Source organism: Corvus kubaryi, unplaced genomic scaffold (assembly GCF_017639235.1).
Source record: "Corvus kubaryi isolate FWS band 111438036 unplaced genomic scaffold, C.kubaryi_AGA036_p1.0 37387, whole genome shotgun sequence".
NCBI lineage: Eukaryota > Metazoa > Chordata > Aves > Passeriformes > Corvidae > Corvus > Corvus kubaryi.
The window spans coordinates 1,332,264-1,356,587 of record NW_024581129.1 but is presented as its reverse complement, the minus strand read 5'-3'; the positions used below and the strand labels follow the sequence as shown (position 1 = coordinate 1,356,587).

At 38.3% G+C, this 24,324-nt stretch overlaps 1 protein-coding gene across 2 annotated transcripts in view; it reads right to left on the bottom strand.

Moving 5' to 3' along the window:
- Window positions 1-818: 818 nt before the first annotated feature.
- Window positions 819-24,324, bottom strand: part of VPS35L (VPS35 endosomal protein sorting factor like) — a 46,908-nt gene continuing 23,402 nt past the window's right edge. For both annotated transcript variants that reach the window (XM_042037415.1, XM_042037414.1), the window contains exons 23-31: window positions 22,653-22,716; window positions 20,565-20,663; window positions 19,696-19,773; window positions 18,430-18,544; window positions 8,397-8,536; window positions 6,566-6,731; window positions 4,654-4,772; window positions 2,143-2,289; window positions 819-1,582 (exon numbers count right to left, since the gene is read on the bottom strand). In XM_042037415.1, coding sequence (XP_041893349.1) covers window positions 1,484-1,582; window positions 2,143-2,289; window positions 4,654-4,772; window positions 6,566-6,731; window positions 8,397-8,536; window positions 18,430-18,544; window positions 19,696-19,773; window positions 20,565-20,663; window positions 22,653-22,716 — 1,027 coding nt within the window. In that variant the 3' untranslated portion in view covers window positions 819-1,483. The remainder of the gene's footprint in view (window positions 1,583-2,142; window positions 2,290-4,653; window positions 4,773-6,565; window positions 6,732-8,396; window positions 8,537-18,429; window positions 18,545-19,695; window positions 19,774-20,564; window positions 20,664-22,652; window positions 22,717-24,324) is intronic.

Genomic DNA, 24,324 nt, shown 5'->3' with positions numbered 1-24,324 from the left:
CATGTGGGGTTTGGAGCAGTACACTGGCCCCCAGAGGCCAACTTCTGCCACACCACAGCTGCTCATTGTGACCAGCTGGCAGTTCAGAGAGCTCCCAGGTTGATCCACTTACCCAGTTTATGGTTTATGCTTCCAAGGCCAACAGGAAGAATCATCCTGGCTGAGAGTTTTCTGTGCAGTCCAGCCAGAAGGAAAGCTAAATTGAAATGAGACATGATAACATGATATGAAGTACTATAATTTCATTATCTACAGAATTATTTAAGGAAAATCAGTATAATTTTAAAAGCCATGTAGTAAAGGTTGGAAATGTGGTGTTCTCAGTTAATGGCACTTCCCAATTACCTTGTACTCCTGCAGTGTTTTCAGCTTATCTGTGCAGTCTGTACCAGAACCAAGGGGGCCTCGTTTGGTTCTTTACAGCCTGAACACAAAATCACATCTATTAAATGTACCCTGCTTCAGTAACCACTGAGGAGATAAACATGCAGCAAGAATGGTTTAATAATTTGGGTGGTATTCATTAGCTTGCTAACTCCTTAAATGTATGGTTTTAGCAAAACAGATTGTTTAGCCTTAACAAAACAAAAAGATTGTAACAAAAATACATCTCAATATCTGTACAAGGATTTAGCACATTAAAATACTTACCACTAAGCAAAAGCAGCAATAGATGTAAGGTCACAACATGGTTCCTTACCATGGGGCAGAAGTGGTGAGAGTGAAATTTTATTAGAAATAATAACAGTACATGTAACTAAATTCCACAACGGTAAGGTGATAAATTTGTATACACAAACTCCCCCAGAACACACAGATGAACTGCAAATTGTTTTATTCCATGATAGTGTACTTTGCAAATACAGAGTACTTTGCATACATTTCCATTTTCCTTTGCAACACTTAAAAGATTCTTTCCATTTTACAGAACACCACTGGACTAAAAGGAAAACATAAACATGTCTGTGAAAATGTATGGTAGAAATTAGAACAGTAACACCTCAGCCATTTTTCTCTGCTACTGGAACCAGCCAGACAAATGCTGGCAGCATCCCAAAGCAGAGAGACAACTTAGTCTGATTATTACATTGAAATGCTGCTTTCTGCAGAGGAGAAAGACTATCCTGCAAGAGGGATGAACATTTGAGGCTGTGAATTTGTTTGTACAGGTTATCTTCTTCCTTTTTTGTTAAAATTACAACAGATTAGATCTCAAAAGGCTTTTGCAACCATAGAGGTTCAAAATACTGCTTACTGAATGTAAATCAGCATTTAAAATAACAATACTATGGTAAAACTGGATACAGAAATTCAGGTTAAATTATTGCACTCAGAACAGTTTTACCTTTACTGTGCCCAAGTAAATGTGTCTCAGTAGGGAAAGTAAAAATACACGGAGCTCCTCCAGTCAGAATGTGGAGCAGTGAGTTTGGCCTTGGTTCCGTGCTCCCTTGTGCAGGTGGCTCCTTGCAAGAGGCACTCATCAGGTCCTGGACTGCAGAGGAAGCCGAAGGGCCAGCTCTGTGAAGTGACTCATTTCAGGTTGTTTGCTCCGCCTCTTGATGTATTCCAGGGTTTTCACCTGCGTTTGAAAACAAAGGGGTTTGGAGATTTTTAGGGTCTTTTCTCATTTCACAGGCCATCAGTTCATCTTGGTGAATGTGTTTTAGACAGACAGGCTCAGGATTTTCCCTAAATTTCACTGTCTGCATGAGCACTTGGCATTGCTTACCCCAGAGCTCGTTATCATGTATATCTTTCTTAAAGGCTCTCAAATGCCACTTTACAAGCTTTCACCAGGCAGTTCCTCCCCAAAACAAAGATGCAGTATTTCTCTTAAAGCCAGTTTTCTGTATTGAACAAAGAGCACCCAACACTTTCAGGATCCTTAATGCTTGACATACTATTAAAATGCTAGAAAGATACAGACCGCTTGAAATAAGAGAAGGTGCTCGTTCATTAAGCAGCATTTAGAAAAATAACTCATTGAGGTTTTTAAGATAATTTGATTTTTTTAAGAGATTAACTTGTAAAGACATGAGGTTTATTCAGATCAAGAAAACGTTACCTTTTCCCAAATAAAGAGTGGAAAAAGATACCAAGAACTAAAATTTCTCTGCATAGTCTGTTTCCCTCCCTTACCATAGTCTTGGTGTCAGCGAAGCCGTGTTTCTGAGCGAGATTCCAGAGATTGACTGAAAGCTGGTTCAGTCTGTTGTTTCGTAGGTCCCCATGAGCCAGAATGGTGTTAAAGAAATAGAGTGCCAGCTGGCTCTGCCGCTTCAGGGACTGTGATGAGAACAAGAATATTCCCATATTACTTTATAGTCATCCCAAAACAGCCAGCTTAACCTCACCGGCTTCTCTGAACTCTCACAAGTTCAAAGGACACTTGGTTTGTAACACACAGCAGTAGTTACAGACATAAGAGAACAGGCATAGTTTTCATATTCCATTCAAAATGCAACAAACAGCAATAGTTGTAAATCAACATAAGCTGCTGCAAATGAAATAACTACACAAGACTCCTACATCTCATCCCACTTTGGCACAGCACAGTATGTAGGTCTGACACATTTGTAACTCAAGACTCCCTACAACTGCATTGAAATCACCCTCCCACCAACCAAGCTTGTACTTAGAGCACCATAGCTATATATTTTTAGAGAGACCACTATTATCAATCTAAATTAATGCAACTTCAGGGTTTTTTCCCCCCCAGTCTGTTCTACTTTATTTATTTATTTATTTAACCAAAGATGTTTTTTCCCTGCTACTCTTTTCACTGAAGCCCTGGTGATACGAACATATTTGCACTACATTTGTAGCTACTTCCCCTAAAATTGCTCAGGAGGGACCTTAAGGAGTGTAAGAGCAGTATTCCCCCCACACAAAGCAGAGAGGATTCAGTGCTACATGTTCCCTTGACCAGAAACAGCTTGAACTTTACAGAACTGTCCAGAACTAAAAATTACCATTCCAGCACTGTCACATAAATGAAGCATTCTCTAATCCTGTGAAAAGACCACACTGGGTTAACAATAAGATGCATTGTTCTCTTCCAAGTTGCCATTTTGGTGAAAGGATTTTATTGTGAGAAAAATTGATTTTCCTTTATAGCTTTTAAAGGAAATGAACCAATAAAAACACAAAATCATCAGAGGCTTGTTCATTTAAATGAGCAGCCAAGAAGATGACTAATAAAAGGTCACCAACACAGAAGCAATCCAAATACCAGTGATTTTATGACCAGTTTTACTTTAGCACAATTAGAGATCTCTGACAATATTCTCAGCACTTCTATTTCCTCAGCAACAACTTCCTCAAACAACTATTCAATTCTTACAAAGCAATTTTCATCTAAATCTCTCAATGACTTTTACTCAACAAAGCAAAACAAATGGTCCCTCTCAGTAAATAAGGACAGGCAGAGCAGCAAATCCAAGGCTGCAGAGGCAAAGGCAGGCCAAGCACCTCTATCTGTGCTGCTTAGCTTTAAATCCTGTTTTCTATGCAACAACAGCTTCAGTGAACACAGCACCTCCTTACTCAAAGCGTGCTTGAAAGCAGAAAACAAACAAAAAAGGCCTTTCAGAAACCATGGCTTTCAAACCCTACAAACATTCCTACCCACAAATTCCATACAGGAGTCAGATGGAAAAAAAATCTCTAATATATAACCCACAGTCCTGAAAACTGTTAAAAACTTCCTTCCAAGTCCTGGTTGGACATTCTTAGCTGTCCTAGCATGGTTGTTTGCTGCTGCTACTGTTCTGAAAAAGAACTCCTGTTCACTGTGGTGATGCATACAGTGATGTAGAGGATTTGAGCAAAGGATATATTCATCTTACATCTGTGCAATTGCTCAAAGAAGGACAAACAGGAGAGCAAAAGCAGAGAAGAGGCTAAACTTAGCACAGCGTCTTCCCAATATGTATCACTTAACACATTCTGTATTGGCAAACACTCGGGGCTTCTGTGCAAGCAGTCTATCTAAAAAATTCCATCAAATCAATCATGCCCTGCCCTCCCATTCCAGGCTACAAGCCACAAGATTTCTATCAATAGAAGCCATCCAGTAAGGGGTGATTAGGAAGCTGTGGAAGGGTCCATTCTCAGAAACAGGTACATTAACAGAACAGTGAGTTCTCATTATTTCAGTAAACATTAGTCACCTGCCTTTCACATACAATCCATTAAGCTATATTTGATCCCTCAGAGCCTCTGAATTCCAATCAAGAAATCCAATAAGCTGCCTAGAGTTTTCTTTGTTTTATATTGAACAAATATACTAAAGTCAGGGTAAAGACAAAACAACTTTTTCTTCCCTCTGTACCTCTCCTGAGATCATCCTAGTGCCTGGGATCTGAAACTTTTGTAATTATAGGTGACTTTCATTGTATCTTCCCCAGTAATAGACTAACTGTGAATTCTCACTTTGCTCATTACAGAACTGGACATCATTAGGTGTCTCCACCACAAGCCTGCCTACGTGATGGACTCCCTTTCTAAACAAGTAAAAATACCCAATTTCCTTTTGTTATGAGGTTCCTGAAGGTTCTGAAAAGACCAGTTCCTGGTCAAAGGTGGTCTGTTCCTTCAACTCCAGATTACTTTTGGTTTTGTATTGAATCGAGCTGAGTAAGAACATACCTCCTCTTTTCCCAGGGTTTTCAGATGATCCAGGATCTGTGACACCACTGTTTCACTCAGTTTATTGATTTCAGCCAGGAACTTGGAGTCTCCACCATACAGAGCATCATTGGAATCAACTGCAGAGGTGAAATCAGGCTTAGGTCTGGCTGAAGAGCTACACATTTATTTGCTACTGAAAACATCATATACTGATAGAAGACCACATTTGGAAGTTATAAAATGACCTTCCTCCATGAAGCACGAACAGAACAATGTTTTTTAAGTGCCCACCACTTGGTTGCCTGCTATGTCCTTTTGATTTTAGGAACAAAACACTGAGAAGAATCTTTTGCTTAAAGCCAGTCCTGTATTCCTGGATGCAGCCAGGCTCACAAATATCTGCTAAACTTAATGTAAAGCAACACATAATGTCAGTTTTCACCTTTTCTACAGAGAAAAACTCCCTGCTCTCATCAGTTTAGAAGAGTGTGGCCATCACCTTCAATGGCAGCAGCACTGGGCCAAACAATTTGTGTTTCATTTAGTGAAAATAACCAGATTTTCAAAAGAAACTGCATTTTATTTTTTTTCCCTAAAATAAAACCGTGATTACCTCAAAGTCATGGATAGAAATTCAAAAGTGTATTTTCAGTTTCAAATACCGTAAAGGTTTCTTTGGAGGGAGAGAGCTCTTGAAGTTTTTACAGCTTATATAATTGTGATTTTAAACATGTCTTTTGCCCTAATTTATTTATGTTCTATTAAGAAGTAGGTTAAAAGAAATTTGTATGTTTAAGTATATTCTAGGTAAATCAGAAAGTGGAAAAGATAAAAGATGAATCCCCCATTTTCAAGTAAACTTCATTTTAAGAAGCTAAGGTGCAAAGTCCATCTTGAAAAAAACCCCATCCCCATACTATACAGGGGAAAAATTACTAATTTATATTTCCATGCTTGTCTCCATTAAAATCTAATTAATTTAGATTTTTCATTTTGGGATTATGCAGCTATTTTGGTCATATAAAAAATGGAGTGAAAGAAAAATTCCTTACAGAATTTGAACAGCAGATTTACTACAGAGCAGCAATTCAACTGACAGCTATTTTCTGTGCTGCTAACTGCAAGAGATATTTTGTCATGGGTGGTAAATCTGACAGACTATTCACCAAAAGAACTGCAGAACATAATCCAGCCTGCCCCTCTGTGAAAGTCCTGTGCAACTGAAAGAAAAAGTCAAACCAGCTTGGCCTCTCTGACTCACTAATCTTCCAGGATGCTTTAAAAGGTTTAATTATTACTCTATCTTAATTTAATACTCTATAATCAGAAGGCAAATATTCAAATTTTAAAGCATATCAAAATAATCCAAAAATTATTACAAAGAAGATGATAGCTATGTTTTAAAATGTAAAATCTTTAAAATTTTTTAGCTATTCTGAAGATTTTTGTAAGTTACTGCTATTTCCAAAACTGAAAGCCTGCCCTCAAAGCAGCAAATACACCATTTAAATGATGAAGACTAGGCTTTACTTTCTGAAAACTGGAATTGTTAATAAATGTGAATGAAACACCAATGATAAGTATAAATCAAGTTGGTTTATAAACTTTAGATTAAAACAAAATCCTTCCTATGCATAATGTTCTAATCTTTACTTGAAAAGTTCACATTTATAAGCATTTGCACCAACACCACCAGAAGCAAACTAAGTAACCCACTCTGCACAGATTCACTTTAAAGAGCAGACTGTGCATCTGTTCTAAAGCCAGCTCCTGGGATTATTTTAAGTTACAATACCTGGAACTGGATAGAAGAATAATCCATTCTGTGAGACTGATTACCACTGGTCTTCATTAACTGGCTATGGTGATGAGACAATACTACAAATGTCCTGGTGGAATGCAAGGAGCCAGAGCCCCCCTTAAGTATTACCTTTATCTACATGGTAGATATATGCTTCCTGAGTCATTGCAGAGAGCAGATGCAAAACATTAGTATAAATCCTGACTTTGTCATCACTGTTATCCTCCCAAGTATAATCCTGGATCACATTTAGTAATCCTCGCACAAGAAACAACACTCCTTGTTCTGGATGGTCCTACAGAAAAGAAAAAAGATAGGTCAAAACCAACACCACAACCCTGGAACAAAAATAGGATTATTTGCAGTCATTCAGTGGTGTAGAGTCACAGTATGAGCTCTACAAAAGCAAAACTACAATATAATTAAAGCTGACAGCTACTTTTCTTAAGTGTGCTTCCTGCAAATCCTTTAAAGATTTTTTCCAGTTTCCATCTAAAACACCCATTTGACCCATAACCAGAACATGATCCAGGCAGCTTCCACAGACAAACTTTGAAATGCTTTGTTTTCTAGTCATGGGGGAGCAGTAGAAAATTAATTGTCAGCTTCTTAACAGCTAAGCCTCTAAAATTAAACACTGGGTGGGTTTTGTTATTAAAACAGTATCAGTAAGCTGTAGTGTATTACTCATGTAATTATGAGTTTCAGAAGAACACCTACACTAGGAAGTCAGTTACAGACCATCAACAATCTTTTAACATGAAATGAAAAGAAAGACTCTGCTTTGCATAAGCTGGAAGTTTTTACAAGGAGCTTTAATACTGCACTGGGCTAATTCCAGCTGGCAGTTGGTGCAGCGGCACCAAGATACATGGGACAAATCACAGTCCACAGAGGACATTTCCTTTTGATCTTCTGTAAATAGGGAACAAAGTTAGGGAAGCTAATTTCTGAATCCTGGCATCTCATCACAAGTTATTTTTCATTACTGAATCTGAGAGTTGTATCACTCCCTTCTTCAATCACCCGTTCATGATCCCAGTCACTCCACAGCCTTCCTTCAAAGCCTGACTTCTGCAGTCAGTGGGCAGCAATGACACATCCCAGGGGCACCTGCCCCTTCCCTTCCAACAACACAGCTCCTCCACGTTCCTGAACGTGCACAGCCTGGGAGAGCCCTTCCACTGGGCTAGGGGGAATCCACAGCTCTGACAACAAGGACTGGGACACCACCATGCTGTGTGCTGCTTCACCAAACATGCAGTCAAAGGAACAAGGAAGGAGAAAACCGCTGAGGTTTCAGCAAGGAGGAACAACCCACTCTCTCCAATAACAAATGAAACTTTTTTTTTTTTCTGTTCTTCCAGATTAATTTACAATTTCCCCTCATCTTTTAGATATAACTGAAAATACTGCAGGGAAGATGACATCTCCCTCTAAACTTGACAATTAGTTAAAACCTGGAAGAGTGTAGAATGGTAGTACTTTGTGAAATACTCATCAGCAGAGGAAGGTTATGCCAAAACACATTTTCCAATTATTGTTTTCACTCAAATGATTAGGCAACCTATAACAAAGTAACTGAAACTCATAGGAACTAGAGCTCTATCTTTTTCCCATCCTCATGTATTAGAGTTTCTTGAGTACTTAGCTAATAAATCAGTAAGTGATGTTTACACAATTAAATGATGGTGAGATTTCACTCTACCCCAAATCCACTTATGAGAGATGTTACTGTGAGTGGCATTGCTGTACCTCCACCTCCACACAATTGTTCTGCCTCCTCATGCTGCACTGGGGTGACTGATTTTGCAGCCAATGAGCAGATCAGTTCATCTTTTCATGGAAAACTAACCACTGCCTCTCCCACTCCAGAAGCCCAGTCTACTCTAAATTTTTAAACAGGAAAGTCAAAATAGTCTGTACTAACTTATGAGCTATTCATACACACTCAACTTACCGGAACAACTAATAATGTGGAAAAAAAATTACAAAGGAATTCGAGGAGGAAGGCATCAGAAGGTCGCATCTTTCCATCTACACTGATCATTTTTGGCACTTCAGGAACAAGGCTCACTGCAGCTTTGAAAAAAGCATCAGCTGCAAAATAAAAATAAAGTTGCTGTTACATCGCTCCAGCTGTGGTGGCAGTCATGCCTCTGACCCAATGGCTGCTTTGAATTTGTTTCAAATAGATTACAGAAAATGAACGTCCTTAACTGCAAAGAAACCCAAGACTCAGCAGTGGTCTGATTCTTGAGAAATCTGTGTTAAATCAAATGATGCTGTTTCTCCAAAGGAAGTTCCCACATCACTCAAGACTTCTGAAATTATAACTCTTTTCCTTTGCATAACAAGGAGACACCATCATTTCATATGTATTGCATATAGAATAAGAAATTAGCACATGATTCAAAATTGACTTATCAAAGAAATGCTTATGCCAGGAGAATGGGGAATCCAAAGGGGGGAAAAAGGCTCATGCAATCTTGTTCACCAATTCATTCACAAAAGGCTGTTGAAGTTCTAAGGAAATACCAACAACTTCATTTTTCGAATTATTTAAAATCCCTAAAAGTAAAATATTAATATAGGACCAGAACCTGGGGTATTGCTGGTTACCTAGATAAAAGAAATTTTTCCAAGAATCACAATACAGGAATTAGACAAACCATCCACCATTACAGCCTTGGCAAAATAGCTATGAGGAGGTTTTTCAAACTCTGTATTATGTCTCTAATCTTACAAAAATATAAATTCCAAACACTCGAACATCTATTCCTCAGTTTCTTAATATTCACAAATTAAAAGCAACAGTATTTTCCCTCTTACACTGGAAGACCTCCCATATATGCTGAGTTCACAAAAAATTTCTGACAGCAACATTGTTTTGCACTTTCTTGCCAACATTTCAGAATATCCAAGTATCCACATCCCACTGAAGTTGTTGAGCCACATACTTCAAAGCATCCTTCAGAATTAATACCGTATCTTTATTTTACAGGAACACAGACCAAGGCCATGTAATCAGATTTTACCAAAGGCAAAAGCAGAATTCTTGGTGAAAGCCACGAGGTGTTACATGGCTGGGATGGAGATACCACTGACAGGCAGGCATGGGCATTTCCAGGAGCGCAGCTTGCTCTGGAAAAATTCATTTGAGACTCCAAGCAAATTTGCTAAATATAGTACCAACTGATATCTAATTTAAGCTTATGAGGAATACCAGGGAAACATGTGCTTTGGAAAAACTGTAGTTCTTCTCACTCTTATTTTTTTTTCAGCATACAAGTGCTCAAGCCCTTCTGGACTTTGTAGTGTTTAGAATGCAGACCCCTTCCATCAAACACTGTCCTTCCTTTTATTCTGCACATTTATTTTGAGGTGAAAGAATGTTTATTTCAAACAACTTATAAGTTTAGACAGCCAACCCAAAGGAAGGTATGTAATCTTTCTCTGAGCTTTATTTGAGGAAGGAAGGCAGCAGCAGATGTTCATTCTAGCACAAGTAAATGAATTGCTGTCACTTCCACAGTTGTCTCATCAGAAAAAAACCAAAAGTACACATCCCACATCGCCATACAATAAAAACATGTGGCCAGACAAACGAAAAAAATGTGCCTTAGAGAATAATCTGCATACCAAAGTACCCATGTCTGTGCTCCTGCCTTCTGAAGTTATTTTGTGACAGGACGAGAATGACCTGTGCAGCAGCGTCCACAGTGAAAAGAGCTGCAAAGTACCTCACCCTAATTTACAGCCTGCTCTCCCAGCAATCACAATCCTGCACATTCTGCTCTAACCTTCTGCCATAGTGCAAACCCAAAACCTCTCATCTTCAATCTGAAAACCTGAAGTTTGATTCAATTTACTTTTCTTGCCACCTGCCGTTGCTGTGAACGAGCAGCTCCAGAGCCACGAGCTCCCTGGTTCCTCCTGCTGCTGCGAGCAGTGCCCGGCTCCCCCGCAGGTGCCTGCCCACACCACCGACCTGCCCGTGCTGCCACAAAGTGCCCGTGATGCCATCTGCCCTGTCCATGGCAGTGGCACAGCTGCTGCTCCCGGGCTGGCTCCATGTGCCTGCTGCCCCCACGGCCACAGGGCCACCCTGCAAACCCCACACACTGTCACTGTCCCAGCACAACGGCGAGACTGAGGCTCTTGCCCCACACTTTAATCTTTGTTCCTTGCCTTTTTCCCCTTGCTTCCCCACCCAGTGCAGCAAGGCAAGCCAAAAAGGCAATACAGCACAAACCAGCTGTATTTCATGTTGGTACGTCCAAAAGAACTGGCGAAGGAGAATATGTTCATTTTGCAGTAAGTCCTGCCAATCTGTGCTAACTATGAAATGGTTTTATCCTGGAACACTAAAAGCACATTTATCCAAGATATACGTGCTTCATAAGAAGCAAAAATAAATGCACATCAATGCAAATGTTTTTATTACAGACTGCAGAAAATGACCTGTCCTCTGAACATTACCATCCTGGCAGAGAGGTGTCAGAGTATGCGCACATGCTCTGAGTTTGGAGAAAACACTCACTAAAAAAGTTGTCACAGACATGCTATTTTTTCAAGTATGAAATGAGCATCAGTGTTTCATTCTGAATTACATTAATTATGATGTTATGCAATGATGGTTTCTCTGCATCTTTAAAATTTTTTAGACTATTGCTATTACTGTAGAGATGTTTCAAAACAAAACCATGCATCGCTTTTCCTGGCTTCCAAAAGATATAAGGAACCACTTAAAAAGCACTGAAAACCACAACATGTTTTGTTATGGTTCTTGATTAAAAAGGCTTCTTCTGATGAAGGATGCTGTTTTCTTATCTGTCTAAAGTACAATACTGCTTCTAAAGTGAACCACTGTACACTGGATAAGGGGAGAGCAGCCTGTGCATTACAACAAATCACCATGATGAAGCTTCCCTGACTGCTGTTAATATCTTGTGCAGTGCTCCAAACGTAACATACTTCACACTTCACTGAATTCATCCTTTCACAGCAGCTCCTTCATTTTGGTGTACCATAATCCTATAAATCTTTCCCCCAAGCATACATGCTGACCTTCAGCCTACAAAAACTAATAGTCTTGGATATCCAAGTCAGCACTTCCAGAAATAGCCTTCCACAGAAGAAAAAGCAAGTGAAATTGGTGTTGAATGTTTTGCTATTGACAGTATTCATGATGGCACATGTAGAGGTTTAATTATACCTACACACAATTACATGTACCTCCATATATTTCTATATATCAATCTCTATATAAAAATTCAGCTTGCATTGTATTTTCTGTATCTCTGATAGCCAATTAAACTGTACGAATTGAAGATTTCAGGCAGATAAAAATAAGGAGGAACAAAGTCAGAGATGGGAAAACAATTAAACTCCTTAAGTCCACCTTCAAAGAGCAAAAGGGAGCGAGTTTGACATACCTACCCAAAGTATTTTTAGTCACGGGTACAATTACACCAGGCTAAGTCCACCCAAAGGGCAAAACCAGGGACCATGCACATCTTCTGCATTCCACGCCACTTTCCTGTCTTACAACACTGTCAAACCTAATTTAATACTCTGAAGATTTTGCTTCCACATCCAACAGATGTTGCAAATTTAATGAAGCTTGTAATCCAGTGCAAAAAATTATTGGGAGGCAAGCATGGCAGTTTTGTTACCTTATTTTTTCTATTAAATAAATTAATCCATTACTGTTTTGACAACCAAGCATTCTAATCATTTGAATCTCCTTCTCCTCACATTGGTGAGGTCACTGTGAGAGTTTTGCCACATTGTTGAAATGTGGTTTTCCCTTGAACTGCTGCAAATTGTTCTCCATCTTAAAGTTCTCTGTACATCACTTCCAATCCAGAAACAACAAAGAATTATTTGAAGGAAGAAAGCAGAAATTAGAAAATGAATTCACTGCTACTTGGTGAGCTGGAATGTACTATGCTAGTTCATACTATTTCATGCTATGAAGTAGCTGCAGATAAAAAGGTAATTATGTGGATGAAGCTTGGTAGAGCCAGTTTTAGGCATGGCTTGATCAGAGACTGTTACAAGGCATTAGTACTCAAAGGCGTGCAGAGGCATAAGTGGAAGATTCGTACAGGGCCATCACACAGTATCAGCAAGGACACTGGACACAAGATTGTTTTATTCTTAAGGTGTAATCAGTAAATGCAACACACACCCCCCCCACTGCCTTCCCTCCCACCCAGAAAAAAACCAAACCAAAAATCAACCACAAATTTCAGCCTGCCTCTCTAAATTCCATGTAATCCCTAAAGACTGTGAGGTACCACATCAGCAGCAGTTTCTAAAGAAAGCTCCACCAGTAATACTGAAAATTTTGAAATAATAAATGCTGCAGTTAAATACTATTGTTTCTAATGTTATTATGAGGCCAAAAAAAAAAAAAAAATCAAATGAGCAGACATACAGAAAAACATGATACAAGGCTGGAAAGTCTATATGGTTTTTGCAGAGAGAAATCATTCCTCAGAAGTCTCTCAAGTCTTCCAAAGAACCAGCAAGACTGTTTTTAAAAGTAACTCCATTAATAAATATTTAGATTTAAAAGAACTTTTAATATTTATCCTTATAGAAATGGCTCTTTAAACAACTAAGCTGAAAGTAGATAAGGAAGAAAGTCCTCATGAGGGTACATAACTTAATAATGGATGGGGTGTATGGGGAAAGGAGAGGGAATAACAAGTTTTCACAGTGGAGCAAAATGACTACTGCATTCCTTAAGGTTTTGCAGACATGTCCTTACGATGAGCTGGGAGGTGACAATGTTTGCAGACTGGTCTGGAACGTGACTGCAAAGCATTGCAGATGGATCTCATGATTCTGAGCAATAAAGCAGCAGATGAACTCTAATATTAGTAAGGCATGTGGGGAAAGAGACAGCCCTTGCTATAACTATAGAAAGAGAAGCTCGAAATAGGCTATTTACACTCATGAACGATTTTGGAGTCATTATAGATGGTTTCCTGAAAACTACATCCTAAACAGCTGTTGAAAAGGCAAGGCAATTATAAGAATCACTAGGAGAGTAATGGAAAACTGAGGTGTCATTGTATCATTTATACTGCTGTTATGCATTTATACCTGGAATAATCTAACCTAGTCCTAATCTTCCTATTTCCGAAAGGAAAAAGAGATTAAAAAGGTGCTAGGGCATGGAACTGTTTCCTTATTGGCAATAAGGAATAAAGGCAATACTGACAACAAATTCTTCAGGAACTTACCAACTACATCATCTCACAGACAGCAAGAAGAAAATGAATCAGGAATGACTGAATTCTGCGCCAGCAGATCAGCTGCATGCTCTGAGCCCCTCACCTAACATTTAACATAAACAAATCCCTAAACATTAGACTTCCAAGTAGCAGGTAACTGTGGAACTCACTACCATATGAAGTTACAAAGGCCAGAAAGTAAAAATTGATTTAAAAAATTAAATTCCTGAGGACTGGTCCATCTATTTTATTAAATACCATGGCCTGGGCATTACACAAGCTTTGTTGAAGGATGTATTAAATCACCTGCACCTGAAAGCCAAGAAGCATCATTCTACATTATTTTTTCCCTAGTAGATGCTACTAGACACTTTCAAAAACAGGTCATGGGCTAGACAGACTTGAAGAACTGACAAACTGATATAAAGTACTAGTCTGAAAAGCTTACAGAGACAGAGCTGTCACCTCTCACCTCATACGGAAAAGTGATTGGCTGGGACAAAGAGGGGAACAAGAAAAAGCTCAGGAAATAGGAGAAGTCTCCCACTGTGGAAGTCCCAGGTAACAGCAGAGGTCACAGTTCTGTCCAAAGGAAGCAACACTTCGCGTTTCTAGTAAGGAAAACAGTATGACATCAATCTTTTCCCAAAGCTCTTATTGCCTTCAAGGAAAGCAGTATTTTAAAAGATAACAGAGACAGCATATACCAATCTCACCAGAGAAATATGAGCCAAGAAGTCACAGTATCTGTAATTAAGAGGAAAATCTCTTCAGGTTCCTGTTTCTCCAAATTCTTTACCTCAAATTCTCTCTATTTATATTCTTTGGATCCATAAAGATTCAGGAGATTAGGAAGAAATACTAAAAACTGTTACCTAATGCTACTGAGAATATACTCTAAACCATTATTAGACTATGATTTAAAATTACTTGTTAGATATTCCATACCATACTTTCTCCAGAGTGTGACTGAAGCCTTTAGAGAACACTCATGGAAAAGTAATATTTTCTGCAGTAGAAAAGAAATTATTTTTGCAATCTACTGTGTAACTGTGTTTTAGGCACAAATGGAAAACAGAACAAATACCTAGAAGTACATTAAGCACTAAGAATTTAAATCTACATTTGCTAAACCAAAGGTCTGCAGCAGTTGATCTGAGGGACAGGCTCTCCATTTTTATAAAGTTTAATGTTTGACAATATCCCAGTGAAATTAGTCACACAGAATCAGCTGAATTACCTTATTCACTCAGCACGTTATTTCTCAACTGAGGCAAAGATTTCACAGCCTTTAAAACAAAAATACTGCTAACACACATTACCAGAAAGTTATGTCATCTCTACCTACCTGCTGAATGCTGTGACCAAACATTAAAAACTCATGCTGTCTCTTTTTTGACAGACAAAAGTAGCATTTTCCACAGGAAGGAAAATATGTGCAATTAAAATCATACCTGTATCTCAGAAGTCCAGAAGAGTGACACAATGGAGCATGCATTTAATCTCAATTTAGTCCAAGCAGCCCCATGACAGAAAGCATGACCAATGAGAATTTATTATTCTCTGTTGGCAGCATGCAGTGCTCAGTGGCTCAGCTAAGAAAAATGAAAAGCTCATCTCTGTAAAATCTAGCATCTTCCTTTCAAAGGTGGGCTCTTAATAGGCTCTCCAGAGGCACAAACTATGCAACCAGGGCCAATTCACCTAAAACACTTTAAACATAATTACAAATTCATTTTATTCAAAGCAGGTTTTGGGAGCTGGAGATGAAAGAGACAACAGTCATTTTTAATACATACTGAACATTCTCAGACATCCGTCTGCGTATTAATGCTGGAGTTTCATGAGCCTATAAATTCAGAGTTCTGACCCAATTTCATTGTCTTAAAGAAAATCTATTCCAGAATAAATTACAATTTTCTAATACTGAAGTATTTGGATGAGTTCAAACACTTGATTTGATTAACAGTGTGGCAAATCCCAGCAGGCAAGGCTGGGATAGAGGAAATGGGAACAGCGAGACACGGGGACTGATGGTCTGCTACTGCTGCCCCTTGAGCCTGGGAGTGAGGCAAAACCCAAACTCTTCCAGCTATAAGCAGATTAGCTGTGGCTCTCCAATTGCTGATAGTTTATCAGTGCAATCCTCAGACTCATAAATTCATTTATTGTTATGACCTGCACATCCTCCTTTTTCAAGATAGATACATTGGCAATTTAGAGAAATCTTCCTATTGCCAACAGAAGTTGTGGAACTCAATTTTGTTATGTGTTTAAGTGAAAAGTCAACTCACTGAAACAGCTGGACTCCTCATAGGAATTTAAAATTGAGACAAATCCAAGACTTTACCTTGCTAAAAACAACAGCTGGAATCTTCAAGGAGGACGTGCATGCACACACACTCATGCATGCACCACTGCTGACTCAGTGGATCAGGCACATTACCTTTCAGCTTTATTTCTCTCCACAATTTTAAACCAATTAAGCTAATTCAAATCAGCATGAAATAAAGGTTACAGACAAGGCACAATTTCCCTTCCTGGCCTAATGCTATCATTAATGGCACGCTCTTAAATCTTCACTTCATGCTGCACTGGTTTTAGTAGATCAGTGTCTAATTGGCACCAGTTAGCTCAGTTAACTGACTGGAGTGAAATTTGCTGTAATGAATTAATCAGTACTTCTTACTTATTACTCATTCAGTTGAGATTCAGATTAAACTGTGTGAAAAGTAACTTTCAAAGACACATTATGTGACTTGAGTGCATCAACATATGGAAAGACAGTTCACAAAAAATGTCCCAAGACAGTGCCTAACTGTTTAACACATGCTAAATTACTCATGCAAATGACACGTCTCTGAGTAGAAATTATACCCAAAATAGCTTTGCTAAGGGAGCAAAAAAAGTGCCTAACAATAAACCTTGGTAAATGAAGTGAGTTACTGAACATCAGCTTTGCTCTTGCTTCATTTTAACAAAAGCAAAGATGAACCAAATGCTCCTCTCTCTAGTTTGTGGGTCTAAAATTCAGGAGAGTGGGGTTAATAAGCATGTAGTTTAGAGACTGAGTTCATAATACTTTGCATATACCTGCTACCTTAAAAGACTTCAGGATAGGGATCCTGTTAACTGTTTAGTGAGTGCACTGTATTTGTGTGTCAAGCAACAGCTGTGCACATTTGTAAACTCTCACACTGAAAAATCTGGACAATTGTTGGGGCCCAGGAGTCTCACTGAGAGAAGAACAAGATCACAAAAATAGTGGAAAAGCAGTTTATAAGTTGAAAGATATTAAATCACAGAGTGGGTCCCAACATGATCAGGGAATAATCCTCAAAGACCAAATATTACAGAAAAACTGCTTTGGGTTTGATTCCAGTAAGAGAAGCTCTGCAGCACAGCAACAACAATGAAAACTGCCATACAGGATAAGGTAAGCTGGTCAATTAAATAAAACACCATAGGAAGAAAAAGTGGGCCCATTTTATATAAACTCTGTTATCTACAAAGAAACTGCACAATGCTAATTGCACAACAACAGACTTTTCAGATCTTTTATTTGCACAACAAACTTGGACACAACAGTCAGCTTTACTCTAAATCCCTCTGCTTTGCTGTATGGGCAACATCAGATTCAAAACAAAGAAATACAACAGTCACCATGCACTAAAAAGTCTTAATCAGCATCCTAAGTCAGCTTGTTTGTGCAGCTGGAACTTGCTGGTAAATGCAGAGCTTGGAAAACAAGCTTTCGTGAAGAAGCACAGAGCTAACACAAAGAATTAATAGCCACAACAAAAGATGTTGCAAAGTAATCCAATTTATTACTCTCACAGCTCCACTGAAAACGTGTAAAGGAAAAAAGCATTTACCATTGGAGAGCAGACATTTAAAGTCAAGATTAAAATTGCAAAACAAAGTAGAATGACATCACTTTAAAAAGCAAAAGAAAAATACTGCAAGCAGTTGAAAGTGTAAGAAGAATTTGGAATACACAACTGGCTTCCATTTGTAACATGAACAGGAACAAGATCATATTAAATGGTAATACAGACTTCATGCTCATTTTGGTGCCAGAATAGCTCCCATATTTTTTCCCCAAATCACTTTTTGTCAGAATCTCCTATTACTTAACACTGAACTACCAGGATAGCTGAAAATGTGCTCAGGCTCTGGTTCAATCAATAAGTCAGATCCAAAACCAAGAAAATACATTTTTCAGTCTTCATATGACCTGATATTACCCCATTGTTTCACTCTGATAAAGTGGCACATTTTCTTGGCTAAGCATTTATCATGCATGTGCAAGATTCTGCTGTCACTGACCTAACTTAGAATTCTTTTCCAGCTCATTGGTGAATTTTGTCAGTCTGTGAACTACTACACAGATGCTTGTTTCTTTTTTCAGTTATAATAAAGCACATCATCTGTGATTAGAGTGCTTGTATAATTATGCAGGAGAAGAACATTCCATGCTTTCCATAATTCTTAAGGAATTTAGGACAACCTGCCTCATGGCCAGGACTATGTCAGCTACAGTCAGCTGTCTTGGCTATTGAGATCACACTGAAGAGCTGCTTTAATATGAGAAGTTTTTACTTTAAGAGTGTTTGAAACAGGGCTGTATTTTAATTGCATCATAAATATACATACGACTTAGGATATCAACCAAGTTATTATTCACAGTTAGAAATATTTCTGAAATAAGAGAACCTTTAAGTAGACAAATTCATGCCTTACCTTGAGAAAGGCACTGGTTTGCCAGAGCTACCTGTCCAGAGTGTAGATACAGATTAAGACGTGTGAAGATACTGCTCAGAGATGGAATTGTAATGAAGCAGAAGGCAACACAAGCCTAAAGTAAAGAAAAAAAAATTTGAATAAAATTCCTATCTCAGAGTTACAGCAATTCTTACTGATTTAAATACACAATTAGGAATCAAAATCTGCAGATCAGTTTTGGGAAAGATTTTCAAGACAAAGCAAATATTATGTGAAGCCCAAAATCAGCAATTTGGAATTTCTAATGAGTATTTCAAAATAATTATAAATTTGGTTTTTTATTGTTACTATTACTAGATAAGCTCAAAACTGACTCTCTGTGACTGTAGCTCAAAGAGTTCCTCTCTCCTCAGGTAACCACCTTGCAGCTCAAGACCAAAAGCCAACTAGAAAAGCAGATTAGTGTCCTCAGGGACAAACCATCTGCCAAGGTGGTCAGAGCAGGTGCACTGTGTGTACTGGGGAGAAGGCAGACCGAGCCCAGCGTGCTGCAGCTGCACACCTACAGGCACAGCCCAAACCCCTGGGTGGAGCAAGAAGCCCCCAGGCAGAGAGAAGCTGGCCAGTGTCAGCCCAGCCATCCTCTGCCCAGGACACCACGCACAGGTGCCATGAACTGAAGCCCAAACAGCTTCTCACGTGCAGATGGACACATCCTGGTTGCCACGTTTCAGGTTAGAAGAAGGGAACACAAGCAACTTGGCTATCCTGTGATGGCCTGTGCATAGCTCAAAGCACATTTGACCATTCCTACACAGACTCAGAGGCACTAAAGCTGAAAGGAGCTTGAAATTCAAATCCTGATTTCAGCATATCAGCACTGATATCATGAGACAGAAGTTTGAATATATTTTTTTACCCCATCTCCCATTCTCTCTGTGACCGAGTTACATAGAAATTTGTTATGTTATTTCAAATATAATTTGGAAAGCTGAGCTTTCCAGAATTCATACAAACACCTCTCTGGTGAACCTTCCTTTGGAGAGGGAGCCAATCTTGCTGCTCTTTTTCAACACAAAGTTGCTATTAGATAGTTTGGGTCTTTTTTTTCTTAAACAGCATCTTGTGGCTTTAGAGAGGAAAGACTGCTGGTAACAAGAGAAAATGGGACTACAGTGTCAAAAACCACCAACATACTGGTTTTGCAAAAACTATAAACTTAGGTGGCAGCAGACAGTATTATCTGCAAAGAAAGCAGGCTCAGAGTTTATTAGTCAGACCTACCCTGACGAATGCTGCTGTCTTTCTGGAATGATTTCCTTTCATCACCCTTCTTGTTTCCATTGCTAGTTGGTTCACAGACTACACACACAAAACAAAAGCAAACCATGAAGAAAAATGCACAGCCTCAGTGGCAGATAACAAACTGCATGTTTTACTGCATGCATTTAGAGAATAGCAAGTGTCCAAAGGCTCCTGATACAGTGTGCCCTCACTGTACTGTTTACTTTTTACTGGGAGAATTTTAGTGACTGTTCCTTAAAGCAAATATGACTTAATTTGTGAAAGATGACTTGTTCTATTCAAGCCTTTAGCTTATCCTTTCCTTCCCAGCTATAGTGCTGTCACCTCCTTGCTAGCATAGCAATCATGATTCCTAGCTAACACAGATTAAAAATCCATAAACCAAAATAATAGAAGGATTTAAGGGAAGATACAATGTTGCAAAGGAGTCAGATGCAGCTAATGCTCACCTGTGACTCAATACAGAAGAGAGATTAACCTTCCTAATCACAGCAGGACTCTGCCTGGATCTGCAGCCAAACACAGTCTAATCTTTCCTAGATGGAGGATTATAGAAGAGACAACCCAAATTCTGAATGGACGAAAGTGCCATTTATTTTATTATACATGAATTCTCTTGCAAGATAGCCCATTTTCTTTGTTGCAAGGGTACCATGCATGCCTGCCAAGCAAGAACTTCAGCGTGTTTAGGGGGGTAAAACCAGAGGTGAGATCAAAGTTCACTTTAGAAACACCTGATTAAAATATTTCAGACTTATTTTGCCATAGACCAATAATCTGAGCAGGGAACGAGAGAACTGCAAATATATCCCCATTTATTAAGGATATGTAGATAAACTGTGGCTTACATGAATCAGCTGGACCAGAACAGGCTCCAGATTGCAAAACATTGACCTGGCTTCGACATAGAAACTCAGCTGTTGTTCAAAGTCACGGCCAAATGAAACCTGTGAAAGATAAAAGGTCCCTAGACTTTACTGCTGTAGGCCTTAAATACAGGTAAAACTGCCCACAGATAAACCACAGATATTCAAAAGTCAAAATCCCCATATATTGCTAAGGAGAAAACCCACCAGTAACAACAAACAGCAGTTGGAGAATCTCTGTTCTTCCAACTGTCTGCAATACTTGAGCTTCACGGAAACATGAAAGTTTTACTGGTTTGCTTTTTTTGTCTATACTCCACATGATGTTCTACTTTACAGATCAAGTATTTTTCAAGAAAACAAAATTTAAATCCTAGTTTTGTGAAGTATTTTCAAAACTAGCAGAACTCTTGACTCTTTACGGGAGAGACAAAGGCTTGGTTTTGATCATACTTACAAAGCAAGACAAAAAAAACCCAGAAAATAGAAATAGATCTGTGAATCTGTATTCAGCTTCCTCTAATTTCTAGTTGATAAGGGGCCTCCAACAGAAAACAGCATTTTTCCTAGTTAGATAAACCAGTAAGAAAAGCAGGTTTTCCTTGAGTTTGGTTAATAAATACATGCTTGTATAATATGGCAAAAGCCTGTAACCTTGCATTCTGGCAGGCAAGAAGTCATAGAACAACCTTTGTGTGAGAGCAGCCCTCTTCCAACCCTGTAGATTTAAAAAACCCGAGTGCTGTCAGCTGGAGTGTCTCAGCTGTCAATTAAAAGCAGAGCATGAGGAACAGTCTCCAGGCAGTCTACATGTATGTAATTTTTTTTTAATAGAAGTAAAGGCTGCATTATTTATTATTTCTCAAGTCATATGCAAAAGAATTTTTTACAAAATTAGAATAAAATTTACATTTAATCCATACAGTGAAAGATCAAAGAAACTGCACCAGAAAACAAAGGAATGCTTCTCTCATTACAGACAACTGTCTTTGCTTTTCCTCTATTTGTACAACTGCTGATTCTTGAGTCCTAGTCTGAAGAAAACTTCCCTAAAAATATAAATTTTTCCACAAAGAAGACTGACTGTAAGGATGACTTACAATTGCTTTTTCCCCCCACATCTTAATGTGTGCTGGTTTAAATTCATAACTAGTCATTTTGCTGCTATGGGATTTTTTTCCCCCTAAACCAGGACTATCAAGACACATCAAATTTTATTCAATGCAAGAAATCCTCCTAAAGGAAATTGTACTATATTATACTGCATGTAAAGCTTAATAAAGCAAAACTATGCTAGAATATTAATTAGCAAATTATTATAGCTGAAGGAAACCAACCATCTAGAGTAAATCCATAGAACTGCAACAAAGAACAAAGAGGACAACTAGACACAGAGCCTGTCAGCTCTATGTGAAATAAAAAACAAGCATTGAGAGTATGTAGTTGGAGAATACAAAAAGCTTGAGAAAGTCTCCCTAAAACAACCTGACATCTCGAAAACAACAGAGATCAGCAAAAGATTAATTGGAATAAGCATGAGGGATGGGTTAAAAACTAATTTCAAGACAAAACACCTGGGGTTCTCCTGGGACTACTAATTTAATGATACGAATGATCTTATTTCTAAATTAAGATAAACAGAGATTAGAATAACAAAGAAGTTACACTTATTTTGTATTTTTGAAAGCTGGTATTGGTTCCATTTAGAGCTGGGTAGTGGAACTTCATTCACATAAACCAGCGACCTCTCTGATGCTTCAATTGCTGTTTAACTTTTAAATACATGCTCTGTTTTACAGGAGGTTCACAAAACTAGCAGAAAATACAGTTAAATAAACAACACATGCACTTTAAACTTTCATACTGCACCCCAGCAGCTTCAGCACTGTGTGACCTCTCTTTGAACACACACTCATTTCACTAAAATGCACTGCCTGGGGTTCTCACTGGTCTTAAGCAAGTCAGAGACTGGTCTCTGATTCAGCCACACAGGCACCTGTTCCTCATGGGGATCTCACAAAAATCCAAGCTCTAAGGTGCACCCAACAGTTGTACACAATTGTCACTCACCATTTTTATGAATCCATTTATCAGAGCTGCTAATGTTCTTTTCTCATCCTCAAGCGTTAGTGCACTAGAAAAAAAAAATTACTTGGCAAATTTTAGAATACTGTTTATCTTATTTATCTATAAACGTTCGAATGATACATAATATTTTATAAAGTTTTCTGTATAAAACTAATTTTAATATGAATATCACCAAGTCAGCCATGAACCAAACTTAATTCCAGATTTTAAAAAAGTAAAAATTGCTGAGTGTCTTTAGATCCTATAAAAACTTAGACTTTGGCATGAGGAGAAAGAAACTACACTAATATTTTTTACTGTAGCAAACAAATGGCTTCAGTCTTGTGTTGCAACATAAGAACTTGAGTAAGAACTAAGTCTAAAAACCTAAAGAAATTATAAAGTCTATTCTTAGAAAAGAGTTATCCTATTTAAGGGGTAAAGCTTTTAAAATACACTTTAAATAATATACAGTGTATAACATTAGTTTATTGTTTAGTTTGGGCTTTGGTTTGTTTTGTTTAGGGTTTTTTGTTTTAATTAACCTTGCCTCAGAATTTAAGAAATAATTAACTTCACCTTGCTACAGTGCTGGTTTTCTTTACGTTTTGGTAAGAACTGAACTAAACTGATATGTAAAAAGGAGTTTCTTTTCAAAACTATCACAGATACCTATTCTACACCAAGAGTCCAAAATCTGATTTGAAACAAATTTACATCACATAAAAATCCAGTCAGTCAAACCTGCTTCACTGAAAATAGATGAACAAAAAGTTAAATTACAATTAACTGATACAATTTAATCCCCTTACTATTATATGCTTGGCTCCAGCTTTGACCTTTAGTATATCAGTTACCAATTTCCAACTCAGACACCAGATGGGAAGAGAACAATAGTTTTACTGTATGAATTCAGTAAGGGAGGAAAGAAAACCTCAGCACGATCAGCTCATTAGTGCATTGCCAATCAAAGGAGTCAACTGATGGGCTCTGAAAGGCTCAGAAGGCTTGTAATGAGATCTCCAGGTCAATAATAGGTTTCCAGTTCAATTGTGAATCAGACCCCTACCAGCCTAAAGGCTGTTACCCTCCAACAGCTGTTACAGGGGTCAGCGAGCCCTACACAATGGGCTGGGAGTTTCCTGAACCAGGATGCAAAAACAGATGCAGGAGTTACTTAAAAATAATTGGAATTTATGATGATTTACCAAGAGATGTACAACCATCTTACCTCAAGGAACTGCTGGTTTAAGGGATTTTAAAGGTCCCAGTAAATTATCAAATTGTTTTGGCAAGGCATCAGAGGAAGCACCAAATATGGATTGCTATAAACTGCTTTATTTTTTTAAATAAGGTGGTTTAGGTAAAATATATTGTTCTATTTAAAGGCTGAAGTGGCTTTTAGTGCAACATACAGCCAAATAAGGTACTCTAACCCGACATAAAGCACTCTTGCTGGTATAAATTGGAATTACATGCTAAATCTGACCTCTGTTGACAATAAATCTTGCATTTGTTGCCTATCAAGGATGAGAAAATTTTTTTGCAGCATCTGCCATACTAAGAGGCTCTGGGCTCAGAGTGGGAAAAGAAACTGTGCCCTTACAATTCAACTCAAACCAGAAGGAAAAAAAGAAGGTCTGTCCTCCTGACAGTTAAATTTGCAGCATTGTGA